We start from the raw sequence: 19,672 nt of genomic DNA, 5'->3' as shown, positions 1-19,672 counted from the left end.
TATGTCTACAGCACGTCCGGCTGTTTAGTATGTGTTTCAAATGAAATGTAATGCTAAAACCAGCATAAATGTGAGTTTACTTAGCTCGTAGTCACATTTGTGAGCCCAGCACTACCATAGAGTTTGCTTAGCAACCCATTTCAGAATCAGAATTATAATTCCTTTAAACGGGGATATTTACAGTGTTCCAGCAAAAGTCGAAGAGCAGTTAAAAAAGGCATGCGATAATAAGTGTTAGCTAACTTAATATATAGAGAAGAAAAACACACGTTCGTAATAGAATAAAAGAAGTTAAAATTAGTAGCCTACCAATTTAAAAAACGAAGGGACATAACATATTAAGGTGTTGAGACATTATTAAAAAGGTTGGGACATTTCTAAAAAAATATTTTGTTCACATAACAAGTGATTATTGTGTATATTGCACATTGCAGGTCACATAAGTAAGGGTATCAAGTAACCCTTACTGTTGCACGTGAAAGTATTGTATCGATCCGGACATACAGGAGACTGTATGTTTATTGTAAAAAATATTGCTAGAGTTCAAACCCACATATGTATAATACAAAAACAAATGTGTTTATCTCTCTAAAATGTTGGTAGGGAACACTGCTGATCACATACCCGTAGGACAATGTGGCTAATGCTGAAATAGCAAGATGGGATTCCTGTTTTAAACTTATAAAGTATAAACTTTAAATATTACGCTCATCCAGCAACAACCATAGACTGTAGGCTACAACCATAGACTGTACTGTATGTATAAAGGCTCCAACGTACATTGCTTTCATACGCAGTGCATAAGGAACGCAGCGTGAGGGGGCGGGGCTAAACCTCGCCGCAGAGCAGCCTGATTGGTCAGATTAGCTTGTCATCAGAGATTCCGGATGTCTGCTGTCGTAAGAGGAACATTTGTTTTCTGCTTCTCATTCCTGACAGCTTGTTTGGAGCCGGGCTGTTGATGAAAGTTGATGTAGTGAATAAAATATTCAACTCAACGTTTGGACGGCTCAAAATCGTAAGTATCTTTCTTTGTCTTTATCTGTCTGATTTTAGCTGACCACGATTACTGGCATGCTAATTGTTAAGCCGAGGCCATGAAATTGATCTGTGAGTGTCGCTTGCTAGCAAGCAGTGTTAGCCATGTAACTGCAGAGTGCAGACAGCAACATTTCATTAGTTGCATCGGAATATACAGTCAAATATGTATCAGAATGTTAAGGTAGGCTTTCTTGATTGTAAAGGAGTTCGTATACTAAGAAACGTGTTTGTAAGTTAAGCTACTATTAAAGAAACGTCTGTTCTCTAGTTCTGGCGGTCAAACACCAATTACCGGTACTCCCCGTCCTTTTAACCGACTGCCCTGTGTCTGCAGTGTCACATTAGCCAGGCTGCTAGGAGATTAAATCAGTGTAAAATGTAAGTCTGTTTGGTATCTTGGAGTTGTAACAATTATTTCTGTTATCATGTGACCTGACCACTGCTCCAGTATGACTGATCCTATTCATAAGAGATTGAGATGTGCATGCATGCTACAACCACCTTTATACATAAGTTAGCTATACTGCTGTTCATTTCGAATTGTTTTGTTGTAATATAATACATAATAATAATATTGTAATTTATTTTAAATCTCCAGTGACTGGGATGGTATCATGGAGAGAGACAATCAAGTAGGAGAGACAGAGGGAGTGAAGATTTGTGATCCGCCCTGTGAGAGCAATCCACCTGGTAAATTATTGTTTCAAGCTATTCACATTTTAAGCTGGCATGTCTTTATCATTCATTACATAAACTAATTGTTGTTGTTTTATTTTAGCTGACACTTTGGCGACTTCTCTCTCCCTCTTGGGGAATCACATGTTTCCTTATCCGTTGGAGAGAAAACACAGGAGCGCTGTTAAAGAGGAGCCTGCAGATTCACTGTCAGACGTTACAGCTGAGGAGGAGAGTCTGGATGGAGAGCCCCACTCTCACCAGGTAACACCGCTAGAGACTGAAGAGACCGAAAGCTCCGAGTGTCAGAACAATGTGTCCTCCCAGCAGTTGGACATAGAAAATGAGGATACTGCCACGGACAATGAGCGGAGCGACTCTGGGGAGTTTGTTGCCACAATGCTGGCCAAGGCCAAGCTGGAGGAGCAAGGACTAGGCGTGAAGGGAGGGTCTTCTCCCTTAATGGAGGCAGAAACCCAGGAGCCTCCTGCTTTTATGTCTCATCGTGATGAGGATGTGACAGCTGACAGCTGGAGGCAGCACAGGAAGCATGTTTTTGTTCTGAGTGAAGCAGGCAAACCCATATATTCCCGTTACGGCAGTGAAGAGGCTCTTTCTTCTACAATGGGAGTCATGATGGCGCTGGTTTCCTTTGTACAAAGTGGAGATAATATCATCCGCTCAATCTATTCAGGTGAGAGCATTTTTTGTTTTCTTTCATATAACGTTTGCAACTTTGTTATAGATGCAATTTTCTATTTGTATTAATTAAAGCAAGTGTAAGCATTTTTCAGAGGAAGTGGGTACCAAGAGCAGTCGCAGTGACTCTAGCTTGCCAAAGTGGACAAGAAATTATTACCAAAAAAATAATTATGACGTGAGCATGGAGACGTTAATATCAACTACACATTTAATCAACTATTTTACATTCATCAAGTAGCACAGCAATTTATTTTGGAAGTTTATACTACTATTTACACACACAAGTCCACAACATGTCCAGGGGCGGTGGTTGTGAAGTCGATAGGGACTTGGCTTGGGAACTGGAAGGTCACCAGTTCAAGTCCCGGCAAGACCAAGTGCTACCGAGGTGTCCCTGAGCAAGGCACCGTTCCCCACACTGCTCCCCGGGCGCCGTTCAAAATGGCAGCACACTGCTCCTAACACTAGGATGGGTCAAATGCAGAGAAATAATTTCCCCACGAGGGATTAATAAAAGTCCATCTTATCTTATATCTTTAATTTTAGACTTTTGTTTACAATTCATTTGTAAAGTGTGTGTGTGTGTGTGTGTGTGTGTGTGTGTGTGTGTGTGTGTGTGTGTGTGTGTGTGTGTGTGTGTGTGTGTGTGTGTGTGTGTGTGTGTGTGTGTGTGTGTGTGTGTGTGTGTGTGTGTGTGTGTGTGTGTGTGTGTGTGTGTGTGTGTGTGTGTGTGTGTGTGTGTGTGTGTGTGTGTGTGTGTGTGTGTGTGTGTGTGTGTGTGTGTGTGTGTGTGTGTGTGTGTGTGTGTGTGTGTGTGTGTGTGTGTGTGTGTGTGTGTGTGTGTGTGTGTGTGTGTGTGTGTGTGTGTGTGTGTGTGTGTGTGTGTGTGTGTGTGTGTGTGATTTACCAGTACTGACATTAATGCTTGGTGATGTCTGTTTTTCTCGTGCATCAGATGGGCACACCGTGGTGTTTTTACAGAAAGGGCCTCTGGTGCTGGTGTGTGTCTCCAGCAGTCGTCAGACGGAGAAGCAGCTGCGTGGAGAGCTCCTCTATGTCTACTATCAGATCATCAGCATGCTCACACAAGCCAGCATATCTCGCATCTTTGAACACAAGAAGAACTACGACCTGAGGAGACTTCTGGCGGGCTCAGAGAAGATTCTGGACGGTCTTCTCAACCTGGTGGACTCTGACCCTAGCTTCCTGCTGGTAGCTGTACAGTGCTTACCCTTGGCCTCCTCTCTCAGGGACAATATCAGCCAGATACTGCAGAAAGCCATCACCCCAAATCTGGTTTTCTCCATCCTCATCGCCAACAACCGGCTGCTCACCATCGTCCAAGAAAAGACAGTCATCGAGGACTCCAGGTTGGAGCCCGCTGACATCCATCTCCTGCTCAACCTCATCGGAGCCTCCTCTGCCTTTCAGGCTGGGGAGATCTGGACTCCCATCTGCCTCCCCCTCTTTAATCCTGACTGTTACTTTTATGCATACATTTCTTACCTGGACCCTCCAGAATGCACTGTTTGCTTGCTGCTGCTCTCGACAGACAAGGAAGCTTTCTACGCTGTAGCTGAGTGCAAGAGGAAGATAGAGGAAGCCATGATGGCGCAGAACTCTCTGAGCCTCATTGCCAAAGTCCAGTCGTACAGCGTGAGCCAGGTGGGCGTCTCAGACCTCAGACACTTCATGTACAAGCCCTTTGACGTGCCAGACACCTACCAGCAGCTCACTCAGTTCACCAGGTGTGTGTGGGGGTGTGAGTGTGTTTCACTATTATTATCTATGCAACTACAGTGGGGACATAAACTATTCTAAATTGGTGCATTATGTTTTACAAATCAATTAATTTGCCGTTGTATTTTACTGTATCTTTGTATTTGTAATGCTTTGAATGCTTTTTTGTCATTAACTTTTACTGTGCAATGTGTTGCTGCATGTAGCCCAGAGATGGAGGCCCCGTACAGCAGTGAAGAGGAGAAGATGAGACTGCTGGACCTCTACCGGTATATGCACAGCCGCATCCACAGCACCTCCCGACCCCTCAAGCTCATCTACCACGTGGCTGAGAGGGAGACCCTGCTCGCCTGGGTATGTAGCACTGTCGCCATATACATCTTCTAAATACTGTCTTAGCCAATATTCACTAATGTTGACATGAGGGTGTGAACTGTAAATGTGTTTGAAGGATTACTAAAGGAAACATTTTCATAGATATGTTCATCTGCTTCCTTCAAAAAGATTAGATTAGATAAAACTTTCACTCTTATGTGTCTGTTTAATATGAAGCTGGAGCCAAGAGACTGTAAGCTTAGCTTAGCATAAAAACAAATGGAAATAAGGGGAACAATTAGCTGTTGTGGTTTTACTGGGGGTTAGGTGTTGTACTATTTCACGGCTGGGCACTGTCACTATACAATACATATTTGGGATGAACTATATTTATGTGGCCGATAATGGGACAATTACATTATGTTTTTATTCTGATACAATACAAAGCCAAATTGCTTTCATTAACTTAAATCTAGCATTTACACATTCTGATACAATTGTTGGTAAAGCTGGTTTAACATCTGCAAATAACCGTTTTTATAGTTTTAGAGGAAGACAATACGATATTGCAATTTTCTTGATGAACTGTACTAGAGGGAAAAAAATGAATATTTGAACTCTATTTTTTTTTTTGGGGTAATACAATTTGAACAATAATACTTTAATAATAAATACCTTGATTTCCTTCAGGTGTGTAGAAAATACAGTTTATAAACTTAACAAAAAAATACAAACATCTGAAAATAGCATTTATCTTATTGATAATTTCTCATGAGACAGCAGGTTATAATTGATTTACTCATAAAACCTGTTAATTAGAGAGCTTTAAAGTTGCTTGTATGTGGATTTGTTGTAATTTGCATTTATGCTAAGCTCAGTTATCTTCTGGTTGTAGCTTTATATTTAAAGAACCTATATCTATTTTCTCATTTAATTCAACAATTTCTATTTATATATATAAAAAAAAAAAAAAGTCAAAATATTCTCCTAATAATGCAGACCGTGACTTAATTTGTCTTTTTTCTTCTCTGCCGCAGGTCACCAGTAAGTTTGAGCTGTACACCTGCTTCAGTCCTCTGGTGACAAAGGCCTGTGCTATCACTGCTATCACCAAGCTTCTGAGGTGGATTAAGAAGGAGGAGGACCGTCTCTTCATCAGATACCCCCCAAAGTATTCAACCACCCCGAATCCCAGCAAGAGCTCTCGAGGTGGTAAATCTGACCAGCAGGACTCCACAGATAACGGCTTCTTATCTCTTCTATAGGACTCTCTCTCTCTTAGCGCTCCGCCTCATTCAACAATAGTTTGTACACTGGTTCCAAGATATTTTCGAAGCCTCTTTTGAAACATGTTGGACTAGACAAACATCGACTACTGGAATCAAACACTACAAACGTTTTACAATATTTAAGAAGGAATGAACTCTTTCAATATAGTAGTATTTCTTTACCTGAACAAGAAAGCATGTCATTGCGCCACTGCTTTTGATCAGAAACAGTCAGGGCAAAACAGCATTAGTATGTTTTAAATTGAACTGTGGTAGAAAATAATTGCAATGATATTTAAATGTTTTTATATTGTTTTATTACTGCATTAAGACAGGAAATTCCCTCGCGGACAGTGAATGTATCGCAGATGACAGGCTATTCACAAGCTATAACTATTAATAGCAGTAAGTAAAGATGAGGAAGTAAAAACAACTTAAACTACCTTTTGCAAACTCTGTAATAGAGATTTATTTCATGGAACAAAAGCACCCAATGGAACAAAACGGGATATGCACGGCATGAATGCGTGGCATGTTTTCGGGCTCAGCATAAACTGGTAAAACAACAACTGGCTTCCAGAACAGGGATGGGCCTCCATGTGTCATTCAGGCTGCGTTACGAACAGGCAAATTGCTCTCTGTTGATTTGCACATCCCAGTGATAGAACTTTATATCCCAGTCATTCAAATTTTAAGATGATCAGGTTTCATTCATGTTACATTTTGTGTAGAAAACAAGTTTCACGAGATTCAGCCTGTTACTTGACAACGTCATTATTTTCAGCTAGTGTTTTCATTGTCATCGAGTCTAGCTAAGAAGATGCCACTGAGCTCACTCAATGATTATCAGTCAACACTCGATGTAGTGACTTCAGGCGACTTTTTTCGATGACAGTTTTGTAAAGATGGTTTATAAACAGTAGCCTCATCCTTGTGTCCTTTGAGGATGTTCTTGTCAATGCAAGTCTTAAGAGTATGTCTATAGTATTATGAAATAAATCCCAGATTGCACAAATCTATACTTGTCCTGATTAAGTAGAGATGTTGTGAACAAGCATAATTTATTACCTAGCAGAAAATGACACATTTTCATCGCATTGTAAGTAATGTCTGATTTTCTGTAATATTTTCTGAGACTATCAAAATGTGACACTAAGGCTGTCAGGATATCACATTTCACTACGATTATGGTGGCAAAAAGAATTTGACACCGAAATGTGCGCAATACCTAAATACAATTTGAAAAATGTAATAAATAATGCTAACAAATTCATCTTTAACTTTTTATCATTGTGCACTTTTCATGAATTGGGGTAATTGAGTTGTTTAATCCCAAATAATGCATGTGTGAATGTAATGAGTATTATTTACGTTAACGAGGTAAATAGACAAAAAGAAAAACATGTTTTCCAAAAGAACACCTGCACTGCACCTCCAAGGTGCGCAATACATTGTGCAATCTATGCCTGTGAGCGTGCTGCGCAAACCGAGATGATGTGGTGTGCGTTGCGTAGTTGAACCTTTTCATATTTAAGTTTGTAGCAAGTAGAGGGCTGCTGCTGTGTGTGTGCGTGCGCGCGTGCATGTGGTAGTTTAAAAGACCCCCATAGAGCTCAGTTTATAACTCAAACCCTGCTTGAAACGATCATTTGACCTACAGAGGAAGATGTCGGACAAAACATGTGAAAAGTCAACAGACGACACACACAGGAAGTAGTTTCAAACAGCATTTATTCTTGTGTGAGAAAATATTGTCTCAGATTATAGATCCTGCAGAACAGTTCATGTGACATGATCCAAAACGTCCTGCTGTAGACGGTGCGTTCACTGCTGCCTACAGAGCTCTGTGCCTCCTCACTCCTACAGAATATATTCTGACATGTTGGTGAATACCATCACTATTACAAAGAGCTACTTAGCATCATACATAAATCTTTTCAATATTTTACTTTTTAAATAACACTCCTGCCACAAATTATAAATTAAAATTTGATTTCTGCATTCCTTAAATTACTTCATGTAAGCCAATATAAACATAGATTTACATATTTACAAAACTATACACATGCACCTTTACTACACTGAGGTTGTATTTATATATGTATATACACTCACACACACACACTGTAATGCCACATACAGTATGGCTCCACCAATCCTACACGTTTTTCTTCTTTTATTTTTAACGAACCGATTGTGCTTTTCAAGTCATTTCAGCCAGATTAGCAGACAACTTGCAGGTTCTCCAGTGAGTGATCGCAGTAGACTTTGTTATGAGCACAAAATAACCAGCTTCACTGTTGTAGTGGCTTCACATCTCACTAACCAAGTAGCTGCACCAGGTACTCCGACATTATAGTATCATAACACAGTTTCACAATATGGAAAAATAAGTAAAGACCTCTTAAGCCCCACCGACCACACATCTTAGCTGGACAGCAAGTTGAAGAATTGGCAGCCGAATTGTTCTTAACATCTATCTTGTTGTGTCTATCGAGCAATTTCGCTAAATGAGTTCACACTCGAATAGGGTCTGTAATTCAACGGAGTGCAGATCACTCAGAAGGAAATGTCTTTGAATTATCTTCCAAAGCCAAACTTGCAGTCCAGATATGACGTGAACATTAATTGGGACTTTCACACCCCATCAAACACAGTGACATTTCAATGGCAAATACAATCTAAATATGTTTTTGAATCAAGACGATCCCTTTGACAATTTCATATTTACACTTTTTTCAGCTAGTCTTGACTCACTTTGCCCTAAAATAAAAACTTTATATGAACACATAGCAATAGTGGTTGTGTAAAATCTTTTACAAAAATTACAGGAATAAATGAACAAATTCATCTAGGAAAATGTCTTCAAGCACTTTTTCTATCCATTTTATAAATCACTTCTATGCAGGAAAAACCTTCAAATACAACCAGCTTCCCCACCTGTTCAAATAGCATTGATAAAGCTTCTATACATTGAAACTAAAATGTTATATAAAATTGGAGGGAGTGAAGTTAACATTTCCCCTGATGTGATTTAAATGTACCATGGCCCGGTCGTACGCAGTGTGCACAGATTTGCGAACACTGGGTTTCTTGCCTTCCATTAATCGCAGCTTGTCCACGGTGTCGTCAAGCCCCATCTGCAGAAGCTTGTCCCGAGGTAGCCATTGCCTGAAAAGCAGAAGAGACAAAATGACCAAGACTGCTCATGACTGATTTGAAAGTCAGTATGAGGTTAAGCCGGCTTGTCTGAATCTTACCAAGTTCTTTTGGTGTCAAAGAAAAGCACCAAGAAGAGCTTTTCCCCTTCTTCTGTTTCTCTCAGTTCTCCCAGTTTGAGCACCTCCACGGGAGGCACTGGAATGGGGATGCCGTTGTGAAGAAGCCCTTCCTGGGGCATGTCTGGGTCAACGATCTGAAACAATGAATAATGTCAGTTTAAGTTACATGATTATCACGCCCTTCTATAGGAAACAGGGAGGCTTTTCTCTTTATGTCAGCTCTGAGACTGATGCACCATAACTCCAAGACAACTACATCCTCACCATAGCTGGGTATGATGGGTACCCTCTGCATTTGGCCCAAACTAGGTCCAGGGGTCCGAGCTCGGTCTCACTTTCTGAACACAGAAGTGTAGACTGTCCTGTGAACAGGATATTCCCATACATTCAATTCATTTGTATTCAGGACATTTTAATCTTATTTTCTTTTTAAACTGTATGGCTCATAGAAAGCTTTTCCATTGTGATCCAAAAAGCAGAGGCATTTTAAACTACTTAGATGGTTACAGTTTTTAGTTGCATGCCTTATACACACCAGAGCCACAGATGTCTCCGTTCTCACTGCTTGGAACTTTTGCCAATGCAGGTTTTCCACGACTTCGTTTGGGCGGGGAGACGCTACAGCTGTAAACAATACAGAATTGAATTATGATTAGAAAAATGTATGGTGAGACTATAGCTAGACTGAAATGGCTAAGGATGTCAAAGACAAATGGACCTCATGCAAGAATAATATGTTTTGAATTTTTGTGCTGAACATTTAAACTTTCTCTTTTTGGATTTGCTTGGACAAGTGTTGGATTCACAAAACTAAACCTGTTGTAAATATCTTATTTTAGCGTGATAAATGCAATCTGTTCATGACGAGGTGCTCATTTGTGAGATTCAAGATATTCAAGAGAAGTCTGAGAGGTTCTTGCATGGGGTGCACTGCCTGTGTGGCTCCGTACTCACTTTAGTTTTTGGTCTTCATCATCATGATCCACAGAGGTGTGCTTTCCATTTGTCAGGCCTGGCCAAAACACAACTGAATTAGTGACAAAAATAGATGTCTTAAATTACCTAGCTGTAATTTAGTCAATATTTAGTTCTTACCTTCTTCACTGGGTGGTGTAGGGAGTTTATCAGCATCACTTTCTGAGCTGGGGCCTCTGGACCTCAGGTGGTGTGAGGAGGGGGGTGTGGGGGAGGCGTTGGGGGTAGGAGGTAAGGTGGTGATGTTGGTCACACTGGGGGGTTTTGGGCTGACCGGGGTGCTGTCCATCCCGTTGGTTTTCCCCTCAGATATTTGCCCGTTCTGTTGAGGCGGAGACTTGTTTTTGACCATCCGCGCTCCATTCTTAGCTTTTTTGAACAGAACAGACGTACGGCGACCGACTCCAACCAAAGGCTGAGTCGGGGGGGTTCCCAGCGGAGTGACCTCGTGAACAGCCTCTGTTTGTGAAGACGGTGTTTCACCAACTTCAGCCTCGTCTTCACCTTGGCTTTTGCTTCCGCTGCGGGATGACCTCTGACGCTTGTAGGAGCGCCCAGGAGACCGCCGCCCTCCAGGGGCGATGCCCAGGACGGGGGGTTCCAGAGGAGCCTCGCCAGGAAGAGGTGAGGACACTGGGCAGGTGAGCTCCAGCACAGGTGGAGAGTCATCTGCATCAAAGACAAATGTTATAGAAGAACCATAAATACAGCTAAAACGATTACGTAATAAGTCATTTATTAACTCATATCGAGACTTCTCTGGTTGCAGCTTCTGCCATATCAGGATTTAGTGCATTTTATTGTATTATTCATAGGGATGTAACGATATACCGAATATCGCGATAAATAAACGTCCCAATACCGTCGTGAGTCCCAATAAACGTCCCAATACCGTCGTGAGTCCCAATAAACGTCCCAATACCGTCGTGAGTCCCAATAAACGTCCCAATACCGTCGTGAGTCCCAATAAACGTCCCAATACCGTCGTGAGTCCCAATAAACGTCCCAATACCGTCGTGAGTCCCAATAAACGTCCCAATACCGCGATATACATTTTTATTAAAAAAACAAAAAAAAACTTTATTTAACCAGGTGGTCCCATTGAGATCATCGATCTCTTTTTCAAGAGAGACCTGTCCAACATGGCAGCAAGTAGGTTACAACATGAACATAAAACAACAGAACACAAAAGGACATCGTATTTACAGGGCTACATTTAAATACCTAGAGACATTGACAAGTACCAACAGTATATTTATATCTCGCCCTGTCAATAAGCCTCACCTTCTTGGCAAAAACTGTATTGTTTTTGAAGTGGTGGAGAGACAATGCACAGTTTGACCCACTGCTGTCACCCATGGCCAAAGCATATCTCTCCGTCCCACTGAGGTGGCGTTCGAATTTTTTGCTGTCCGTCATTTTGACAGACAGGATCGTAAAATATCCGTCACAATCCATTATTACCCGCCGGGTCTGAACTTGCCACTAACGTGTCGCGCTGACACGGGGGGGTGGGGGGAGAGAGAGCACGCTCGTGAATTGTCAACGGGGGGGGCGGGTGGGCGGTGTTATGCCGTGTTATGCATGCCCACCGAGACATGCATGCACCTCGCGGGAGCGCGCACAGCGTAAAGCAAAAACTCCCAGACATTTCAATGATCTGTACGGCAAAGTACGGTTTGGAAACTATATAATTTCCTTTTGGAGGGCATGCATAATACGGCATAACACCAGAGCCTCGCTGCGGGGAAACTTTGGCGCTGTTCCAAGTATCTGTTAAAATGACAGGCTGCTTTCAGATTTTTTCGTCATTGTTAAAAAGAATATTCGGTTAACAGCAACATCAGTACCAAGCGAGAGAGTTTTTTCCACAGCAGGGGATATTGTAAACGCCCAAACATCCCAGCATCTACCTGGAAATGTGGACATGCTCATATTCTTAAAAACCTGTCTGATGATGCTGAGTGAGTGACTAGTGACTTTTACTGGTTTTCTTGTTCCAGTCTGTTACTGTCACTTTGTTTTTGACACTTTAAAATACTGCTATCCTACTAAAATGCTGTAGAAATCAGATTTATTATTTAATAAAGAACACTTTCAAAAAAAATTCCTTTTTTTTTTCTTTATTATTCAATATCGCGATAAATACCATACCGTGGACTTGTTACCGCGATATTATCGTACCGTGAGTTTTTGGTATCGTTACATCCCTAATTATTCATGAACAATTTGGTCTTGAACTGTTGATAGTACAAAACAACACACTGGACTTATGAAGTTGCAGCTCGATAAATACATTTAAAAAAAGGCATTAACAGAGGCATAAACGACATGAAAATCATTTTTACCTGATGCAGAGTTTGAGACGGCTGTCAAAGGTCCATTTTTAACATTTGTCTTCTTTTTCTTTTCCTTCTCCTTCTTCTCCTCTTGTTCCTCCTCTTCCTCCTCTTTCACATCCTCCTCCTTGTCGTTACCGTGTACAGACTGAGAGTTTTGCTGCGGCTGGTTCATCTTCTGTCTGAGACTGTTGATCTCTCGCCGCAGCAGTCTGATGCGTTTGGTTCGACCCCCACTGGTGCGCATGGATGCAACCACATCCAGTTTGTCCAGCAAAGCCTTCAGCTGCTCCTCTGTGGTCAGGTGCAGTCTGTTGTCTGGGTCCAAGAGAGAGTCCACTGTAGGGAGGACAAGAAGACAAAGGAAATAAACCCAGAGATGAGGCATGAGGGTGATTATTGCAAAGAACTAGCATGTTCCACACTCAACTCACCATCATCCCAGGTGCAGTTGGAGAAGCCATGTTTGTTTGGAGACTCTGGGAGATGCATGCCAGTGCTGGGGTCCAGGCCGATGCTCTGAGACTGCCTGTGGGCGTGACGGAGAACAGCTCCGCCCACCTCCTTGAGTTGTAAGGCTGTCTTGTGAAACATGGTGTCCTTGGAGTTGTACTTGAGGCAGTTGGAGATCATGAGGTTAAAGTCCTTCTCTAGGTCCGCGATGGAGCAATAGGCATGTCCCTCCAGTTTGGTAACCATCATGGAGAAGTCCATGGGTTGGGAAACAAACTCCAGGTAATCTGGGACCTCAGAGGATGATGGGAATAAGACTGTTAGCCGGGCCAGAGACAAAACAGATGCAATGCTTGGTATGAATTTTGTATTTAAGTAGTTTTCTAACTGCACCAACCTCTGACTGATTTACCGGCTGAGAGAAGATTTTTGCCGTGTCCTTCTCCTGCAGTTGTTCCAAGGTGGATCGCAGAAGCACCAGCGCAGGGGTCAACTTCAACTCAAGAGCAGCCTGCTGAATTTTCATCTAAAGAGTGATGACGCAACACACAGCAGAGAGAAGCGTACACCAAGGTTACTCCAAATGCTGAATAGAGCAGAGACTAATGCTGCATCCAAGGACTTTTTCGTTATTGCTTCATCCGCCTTTTAATTTCACTTAGATTATTCATAGATGGTAAGATTTTAGAAAATAGACAAAAACAAAATGCGACTATTTCCAAGGTTGCAAGGTTTTCAGATTGAACTGTCCCATCAATCATGGATGGGAAACAATTAGCAAGTATTCACGTTTGAAAAGCTACATTTTATGGCAAAATGGCAGAGTAGTTCTGTAGCTCTGATATACGTGCTTATTAATGACAATACAGAAGGGTGTAAAAAATACCCCCGAATAATTATAGCTCGTCTACACTTCCTGTTCACCGCACCTGTTCTCTCTTTAGCCTCTCTCTCTTGCGGATGAGTTCCACCAGAAGCCTGGCTCTTTCCAGGTCTTGCCTCAACTTTTGCCAGTATCGTAGCTCCTCTCTTGCAGCACACAGCTTCTCATCAGGCTCCCTCTGAACACAAAAGAAACAAAACCATCAAACTTGTATTCATCTTTCAAATCCATCACAATCAATATTTCTTCCAGCTTTGCGTTGGAGAGCAGTGATGAGATTAAAGTGTGCTAAAGGTATCAGACGCCTTTTGAAAAGTAATTGAATTAGTCCCTTAGGTTTCCAGAAAGAAAGAAAATAATAATGATCACATCGCACACTCAAGTCTAAATCCATGCAATGAGGATTTTTGTGAAAAATGGATTGGATCCCAATTTACATTTTTATGTTAACAAGTTTAAGTTTGTATAAAAAGCTAACATAGGGACATCAGATTAAAAATGTACGATGTCATACAGATGTATTTTATAAACCTGCGGATACGTTTAGAGAAAATATTTATTTTAACCTGCATTTTATGACCCTTAAGCAGCTCAAGTCATTCCCTACCATTATAAGAAAATTGGCATTAGATTACAAATAAATATCCATAAATTGTTGCACACCTCTACAGCTGTGAGAGGTCCACAGCAAATATGAGAGAGCTGTGAAGGGTTGTGTGGAAGCCTGCCATGTATTTAAATCAGCCATTGCAAGTGTGATGTCTGGGCTTATGTTTTAATTTCAGTGTGAGAACACAAACATGGTGTGAAGTGCTCAGCTCCTAGTGACTCCACTGACTCAGAGGACTTCATTGGTTCTCTGAAGGTCTGATCATCTAATGACTGTTAATGAAAATGGGCGTTGATAATTAAAATGGGTAATGTAGTTATATATTAACTTCTAAATCCATATGCAATCAACTGACCTTTTTATCCAGACGGTGGTGTTCTTATAATTAAACGGTATTTTCGAAGTTAGATACAAAAATTGCTATATGCAATGCCTTACTTACAGCATGGCATTATATTGACTTATTACCCTTGTATGTCATGATACTAATTGTCCTGTTGAGTTACATTACATTTAGCTGACGCTTTTATCCAAAGCAACGTACAATAAGTAAATAAGTGAGTTCTTGAAAGCACCCCTAAATTAAATAATAGTTTATTTATACTTTATCAGAGTATTTTTTCATGTTTTAAACACATAAATACATTATCTCTCTCCTCACCTGCTCTGCAGTCTTGTTGGCCTGTAGATGGGAATGAAGTCGGCGTATTAAAGGCATCCCATTTCGTGACTGTCGTTTCAGCAACCAGTAGTTATGAAGTCTCTGCATGAACTGATTCTTCCTCTGGACTTCCACTCCTGTGCAGATCTTGTTCAGCCTGTGGAGATGTAACAGTATTACATCAAAGAAAACGGTGCAGCAGTACTGTGATATGGTTAGGCCATTTAAATATCAATTCATAAATATACATAAAATACTTTTTTAATGCACTGGATCCAAACCTGTGTTACCAGTGTAACCTCAACAATACTACTAATACATATTGTAACACAGCAGAAACAACAGTAAATCAATAAGGCATGCTTGGTATGTAAATGTAACAGTATGCAAATGTCACACCTGTGAGATGGGATCTGAGGCACGAGCAGCACAGGCACGGTTGAGCGGCGTGATGACCGACCCTTCGTATTCTTCTTCTTCTGGCCCTTGGTAGCCTTCTTGTTTGGTGGTGTTGGTGGGGGGCTTTGAGTATAGGACCTCTGACCCCGGTTTCCCCTTCCCCCCACCAGTCTCCCTTCAACCGATTCGTCCCCAGACCCGTCCCGTCGGGACCCCACCGGAGAGTGATGCTCACAGAAAGCAGTTTTCTTCACAGAGAAGGTGGTACCGTTGACCCCAGTCTCCCGGACTGGGTCTATCTTCATAAACAGGCCGGCCTTCTGGGCGCAGGTGACATGAAAGGCTCGGTAACAGTTGGCTTTGTGGCACTGGATGGATGCTCCTCGGCCTTTCTGCTTACACAGGTAGCAGGTGAGCTTCCAGCGAGCAGTAGGGATGTTCTTCACCCCCTCAACAGGCTCCAGAAACACTGTGTTGGCAAAGCACACCTCCGGGATCCATATGGCGCAGACAACATGGGCCCAACGTCCATCACTTGTCTGTTTGAAGGCACCTCCTCGGTTAGGACAGAGCACACAGTCTACAGGACGGGAGGGGGATTGCAGGCAGCAGCGGCACAGCCACTGACCCTCGGGTACGTAGGGCACACCGTAACACTCCTGGTGGACGGCCAGATTACAGATGTCACAGAACAGGATGACATTACTGTTCAGACATTCGTCGTCCAGGCAGACGCAGCAGAAGGCGTCCTCGTCCACGGCGCTCTGGGACAGGGCCTGGTTGCGGGACTCCAGGATGGATTCCCTCTCCAGGCGATCAATCAGCAGCTCAAAAGTGTCTGCCGATACAGAGGCATACCCGTCACACACCCTCTTTTGATTAACCATCTCCAGCCAGGCCAAGTCCTCCTCGTCCATGTCGTACTCAGCCACACTGTCCTGCTCCTCCATTGACTTTTCTATGTATTGATAGTAGGCTGTTGGGAGAGGAGCTGCCTCTGACGGGGTAACGGAACTCAGCACACGAAAGACGGGCTCGGGCAGAGGGATATGGTTAGATGGTGGGTGGAGGGAGTTAGTAGGTCCTGAGTGTTGCTGGGAGCCGGACCGTTGGTTCTGGTGAGATGTATTTTTACCACTTCTCCTACTTTTACAGTTTGAAGGTTTCCTGCATGATCTGGTTTTGCTCTGCGTTTGTTCACTGTTCTCCTTGTTGCTGTTGCACTCGGCAATGTCCTGGGCCATCATCTCGTCCTCGGTAATAACTGGCAGATGATCTGTGATGTTAATCCGATGAAGCCTTCCTTCAAGATCCACTTCCACTATTTTCTGTGCCTGAGCGTACGTCAAAGTCTCCCTGGATGGAGAGAGCTGCAGTCTGTAGGGCGAGGGGGGCCGCAGCTGGCCAGACGATCCCCTGCCCCTTCCTCTCCCTCTGCCTCGGCCCCTACCCATTTTGAGTCCGCTTACAACTGTCTCACATTCCCACCTGCTCACCTTCCGCATGGGAGTTTACACCAGCTCCCTGACAGATACAGAGAAAAAAAATTAATGATGAATTAAAAATACAAATTAATCATTTATGAATAAATAAAATGGTTACAAATGTATGTAATAATTCCCCTCCGAGATTGTTTATCTGTTATTATTTTGGTGTTCCTATGTGTGGCATGATAAATATTACCCTTATTAATCATACTCCTTGAAGAGAGCTTTTATATTTTTGCATTTATTGACTAATGACTAAAAACTCATCTCTTTCGACTCCACTTCGAGCAATAAAATTACCAACAAAGCACTTACATACTAATAAAGGGTTATCTAAAGCTAGTTGAGTAGCACTTGAAATGTTTTGGCTCTATGAAACCTGATGTACTTATATGATTCTGTTTTCTTCAAGTTTGTATCTTCTTGGTCGAATGCACTAATTGTAAGTCGCTTTGGATAAAAGCGTCAGCTAAATGCAATGTAATTGTAAGCCTTGTTGTGATTCATTATCAATCCTCGTCACAACATTTAATAGGTAAAAAGGGGTCAACTCAGTATGACACCTCAAGTACTCTTACTGCACAAACACAACTACTGTGAGTTGCACTGCTCGCATGTATGCACCTCAGCTGTCTCTCCATTGGTCCAATCTGGAGCCTGATCACTCCCTCATTTCCCTCAGCCCAATCATATGTCAGTATCCTCTATTTTTTTTCCTTGTTGCTGTGCGTAGTTAGGTTGAAGAGCGCTAAATACCAACCCGAGTATCTAACATCTGTCAGCCATTTTAAGCGCACAACAGCACAGACAACATTTGGATTGCAAGTTGATTAGCAGCCCAATTATACATGCCAACAGCAACCAGAAAGCAGACACACTGTATGCACCGAGCCTGAATTCAAAAATGACTTGCATGTATACATTAGTTCACGTCACTGCAAATATGCAACGTTTCGGCTGCAGCTTTGTACTCCAGACCCCTGCAAAAAGACTATCTCTCTCTCGCTGATGTGATAACGTTACTCGGTCGGACAGGACACACTAGAAGTTGTTTAACAAAACGGCAGGTTTCCTAAGCAACGCTGAAAAGGCCGAAAATATCAGAGTGCTTTACCTTACGAAGTCGTCCTCTCCAGTGCGAGTGCCAGACAGAATAATTGCACCTAGCCAAATGTCAGCTAGTGACAGACTACAACCAAGGCGGACATGCTAGCCGTTAGCTTAGCTAGCCGGTAATTCAGGAGCGACAGCGTCATCTTCAGCCCTTCACTTCTCCGCTGTGACTTCGGTCATACACACAAACTCGACCCGGTTTCATAGTTATGTTTTAAACCTTCCAAATGGTGCTTGTTCCCAACTTAAAGGTAGCAAAATGCCGAAGATATCAAATTAATGTTCCTTGGATGGGGCTAAATATTCAGTCAAGATGGCTAGAAAAATACGCCCCTTTGGAAAAAAAACACCTCAGCCAATTGTAGGAGGCCGATTCACCTCGCGCGCAACGCGCATCGTTTTTCGATTGGTTGAAGAGATAAACCGAATTCATCGAAGTCAACAAGTAGATCATAACAGAAATAAGCGATGAGAAAAACAACGAAGCATATATTGCGCGCCTTATATCCTGGTCTTTATTTCCCATAGGTAGGTTTACCTGTTATACACCTGCTATCTCTCGGGATACATTGTAATTTAAACAATCCAATATCGAAGTAATGACCACATAAAATACAAAAATAAACTATATAAAATACGAAAATACTAGCTTGTTTTACATGATAATAATGTATTCATCTAGTTAACTATGCAAAGTGCCTGTACATTCCTTCTATAAAGCAGTTAACAAATAATCCAAATCCGAGTCCCCTTTCATGTTTTTTGAGAGCTTCACACCTGAATCACACCGTATTCATAATCAGTGCACTTGATTTCTATGTTTTTTCTCTTCTGTTCATTGGTCTTGACCATAGACTGTATATAAAGGTCTTGACCTATGGGGATATTGTAGCTCTATGTGAAGATTTATTTAGACCATTATGTAAATAAGATGAAAAATGAATAAATATATCCTAATTCAGGTCAAGTTTCACCCCAGGAGCAACATAATTCTATAAAACCATAACCAACTCCAAAAAACATTAACCAACTCATTCTATTCAGTAAATTAATCGCAGGAAATTAAAACACGAGTCATGAGTGAGTGTGACAAGAAGGACTGTTGCAAAATTGGCACCTATATCAATAAAATGTATTATTATTATTACTATTATTGATTTCGGAGCTACACAAAATACAATTCCTGACTTCCTTACTTTTTTTTTACTGAGCCTCTAACACCTTTCAAGGCCGTCTTCCAGCTACAGCACATATATGTTTTGTTTGGTTTCTGCACAAATATGTGAACTCAATATTTATTTTCTCTCTACATTTTTGCAAGACTTTGAGAAACCTCCATGGCCTCACAAAGTCATCGGCCTTTCAGTCAATTCTGTGGTCGAATTATTTGCTTTTTAAAGAGGTACTAAAGCTTGTTAACCTTCTCATTCCAAACTTGCACAACACCTCCAAAGAAATGGTTACATATATATTTATACATTTAATCTTAATTAATTATTCATACGTATTTAATCAATATCAGTAACAGTTCTAAAGAATTAACTTTTTCCTGAACAAAACACAAAGCATGACAGCTGCTTTGATATTCAGGAGCCATAATTATTCAACTTTGTTAACATGCAATAGACATTATAAAAAGTGTGATATTAATTTTCATTGAAATAAAATTGTAATGTTACTGTTACAACATGATCATTTTATTCATATTATAAAATGATTTTTCAAGGTCA

At 41.6% G+C, this 19,672-nt stretch overlaps 2 protein-coding genes across 3 annotated transcripts; one reads left to right on the top strand and one right to left on the bottom strand.

Moving 5' to 3' along the window:
- Window positions 1-888: 888 nt before the first annotated feature.
- Window positions 889-7,023, top strand: mon1bb (MON1 secretory trafficking family member Bb). Its single transcript, XM_034083820.2, has 6 exons — window positions 889-1,018; window positions 1,640-1,731; window positions 1,820-2,410; window positions 3,374-4,166; window positions 4,365-4,512; window positions 5,511-7,023. Exons 2-6 carry the CDS (start codon window positions 1,656-1,658, stop codon window positions 5,736-5,738), a joined length of 1,836 nt encoding a protein of 611 aa, XP_033939711.1. The 5' UTR covers window positions 889-1,018; window positions 1,640-1,655; the 3' UTR covers window positions 5,739-7,023.
- A 432-nt stretch (window positions 7,024-7,455) lies between these two features.
- brpf3a (bromodomain and PHD finger containing, 3a) lies at window positions 7,456-18,263 on the bottom strand. Of its 2 annotated transcripts, none has more exons than XM_034083370.1 (13): window positions 17,944-18,263; window positions 15,343-16,866; window positions 14,944-15,100; window positions 13,719-13,850; window positions 13,187-13,315; window positions 12,771-13,083; window positions 12,346-12,675; window positions 10,118-10,666; window positions 9,977-10,034; window positions 9,558-9,646; window positions 9,287-9,384; window positions 9,002-9,156; window positions 7,456-8,912 (listed from the first exon to the last, which is right to left on the bottom strand). In XM_034083370.1, exons 2-13 carry the CDS (start codon window positions 16,845-16,847, stop codon window positions 8,729-8,731), a joined length of 3,699 nt encoding a protein of 1,232 aa, XP_033939261.1. In that variant the 5' UTR covers window positions 16,848-16,866; window positions 17,944-18,263; the 3' UTR covers window positions 7,456-8,728. The 2 variants fall into 2 exon arrangements, with proteins under 2 accessions (XP_033939261.1, XP_033939262.1); XM_034083371.1 differs by having other exon boundaries at window positions 9,287-9,360.
- Between the last annotated feature and the right edge of the window lie 1,409 nt (window positions 18,264-19,672).

The sequence above is a fragment of the Pseudochaenichthys georgianus genome, chromosome 5 (genome assembly GCF_902827115.2).
Source record: "Pseudochaenichthys georgianus chromosome 5, fPseGeo1.2, whole genome shotgun sequence".
NCBI lineage: Eukaryota > Metazoa > Chordata > Actinopteri > Perciformes > Channichthyidae > Pseudochaenichthys > Pseudochaenichthys georgianus.
The sequence above is the reverse complement of the archived record's forward strand: the minus strand, read 5'-3'. Positions and strand labels throughout refer to the sequence as shown.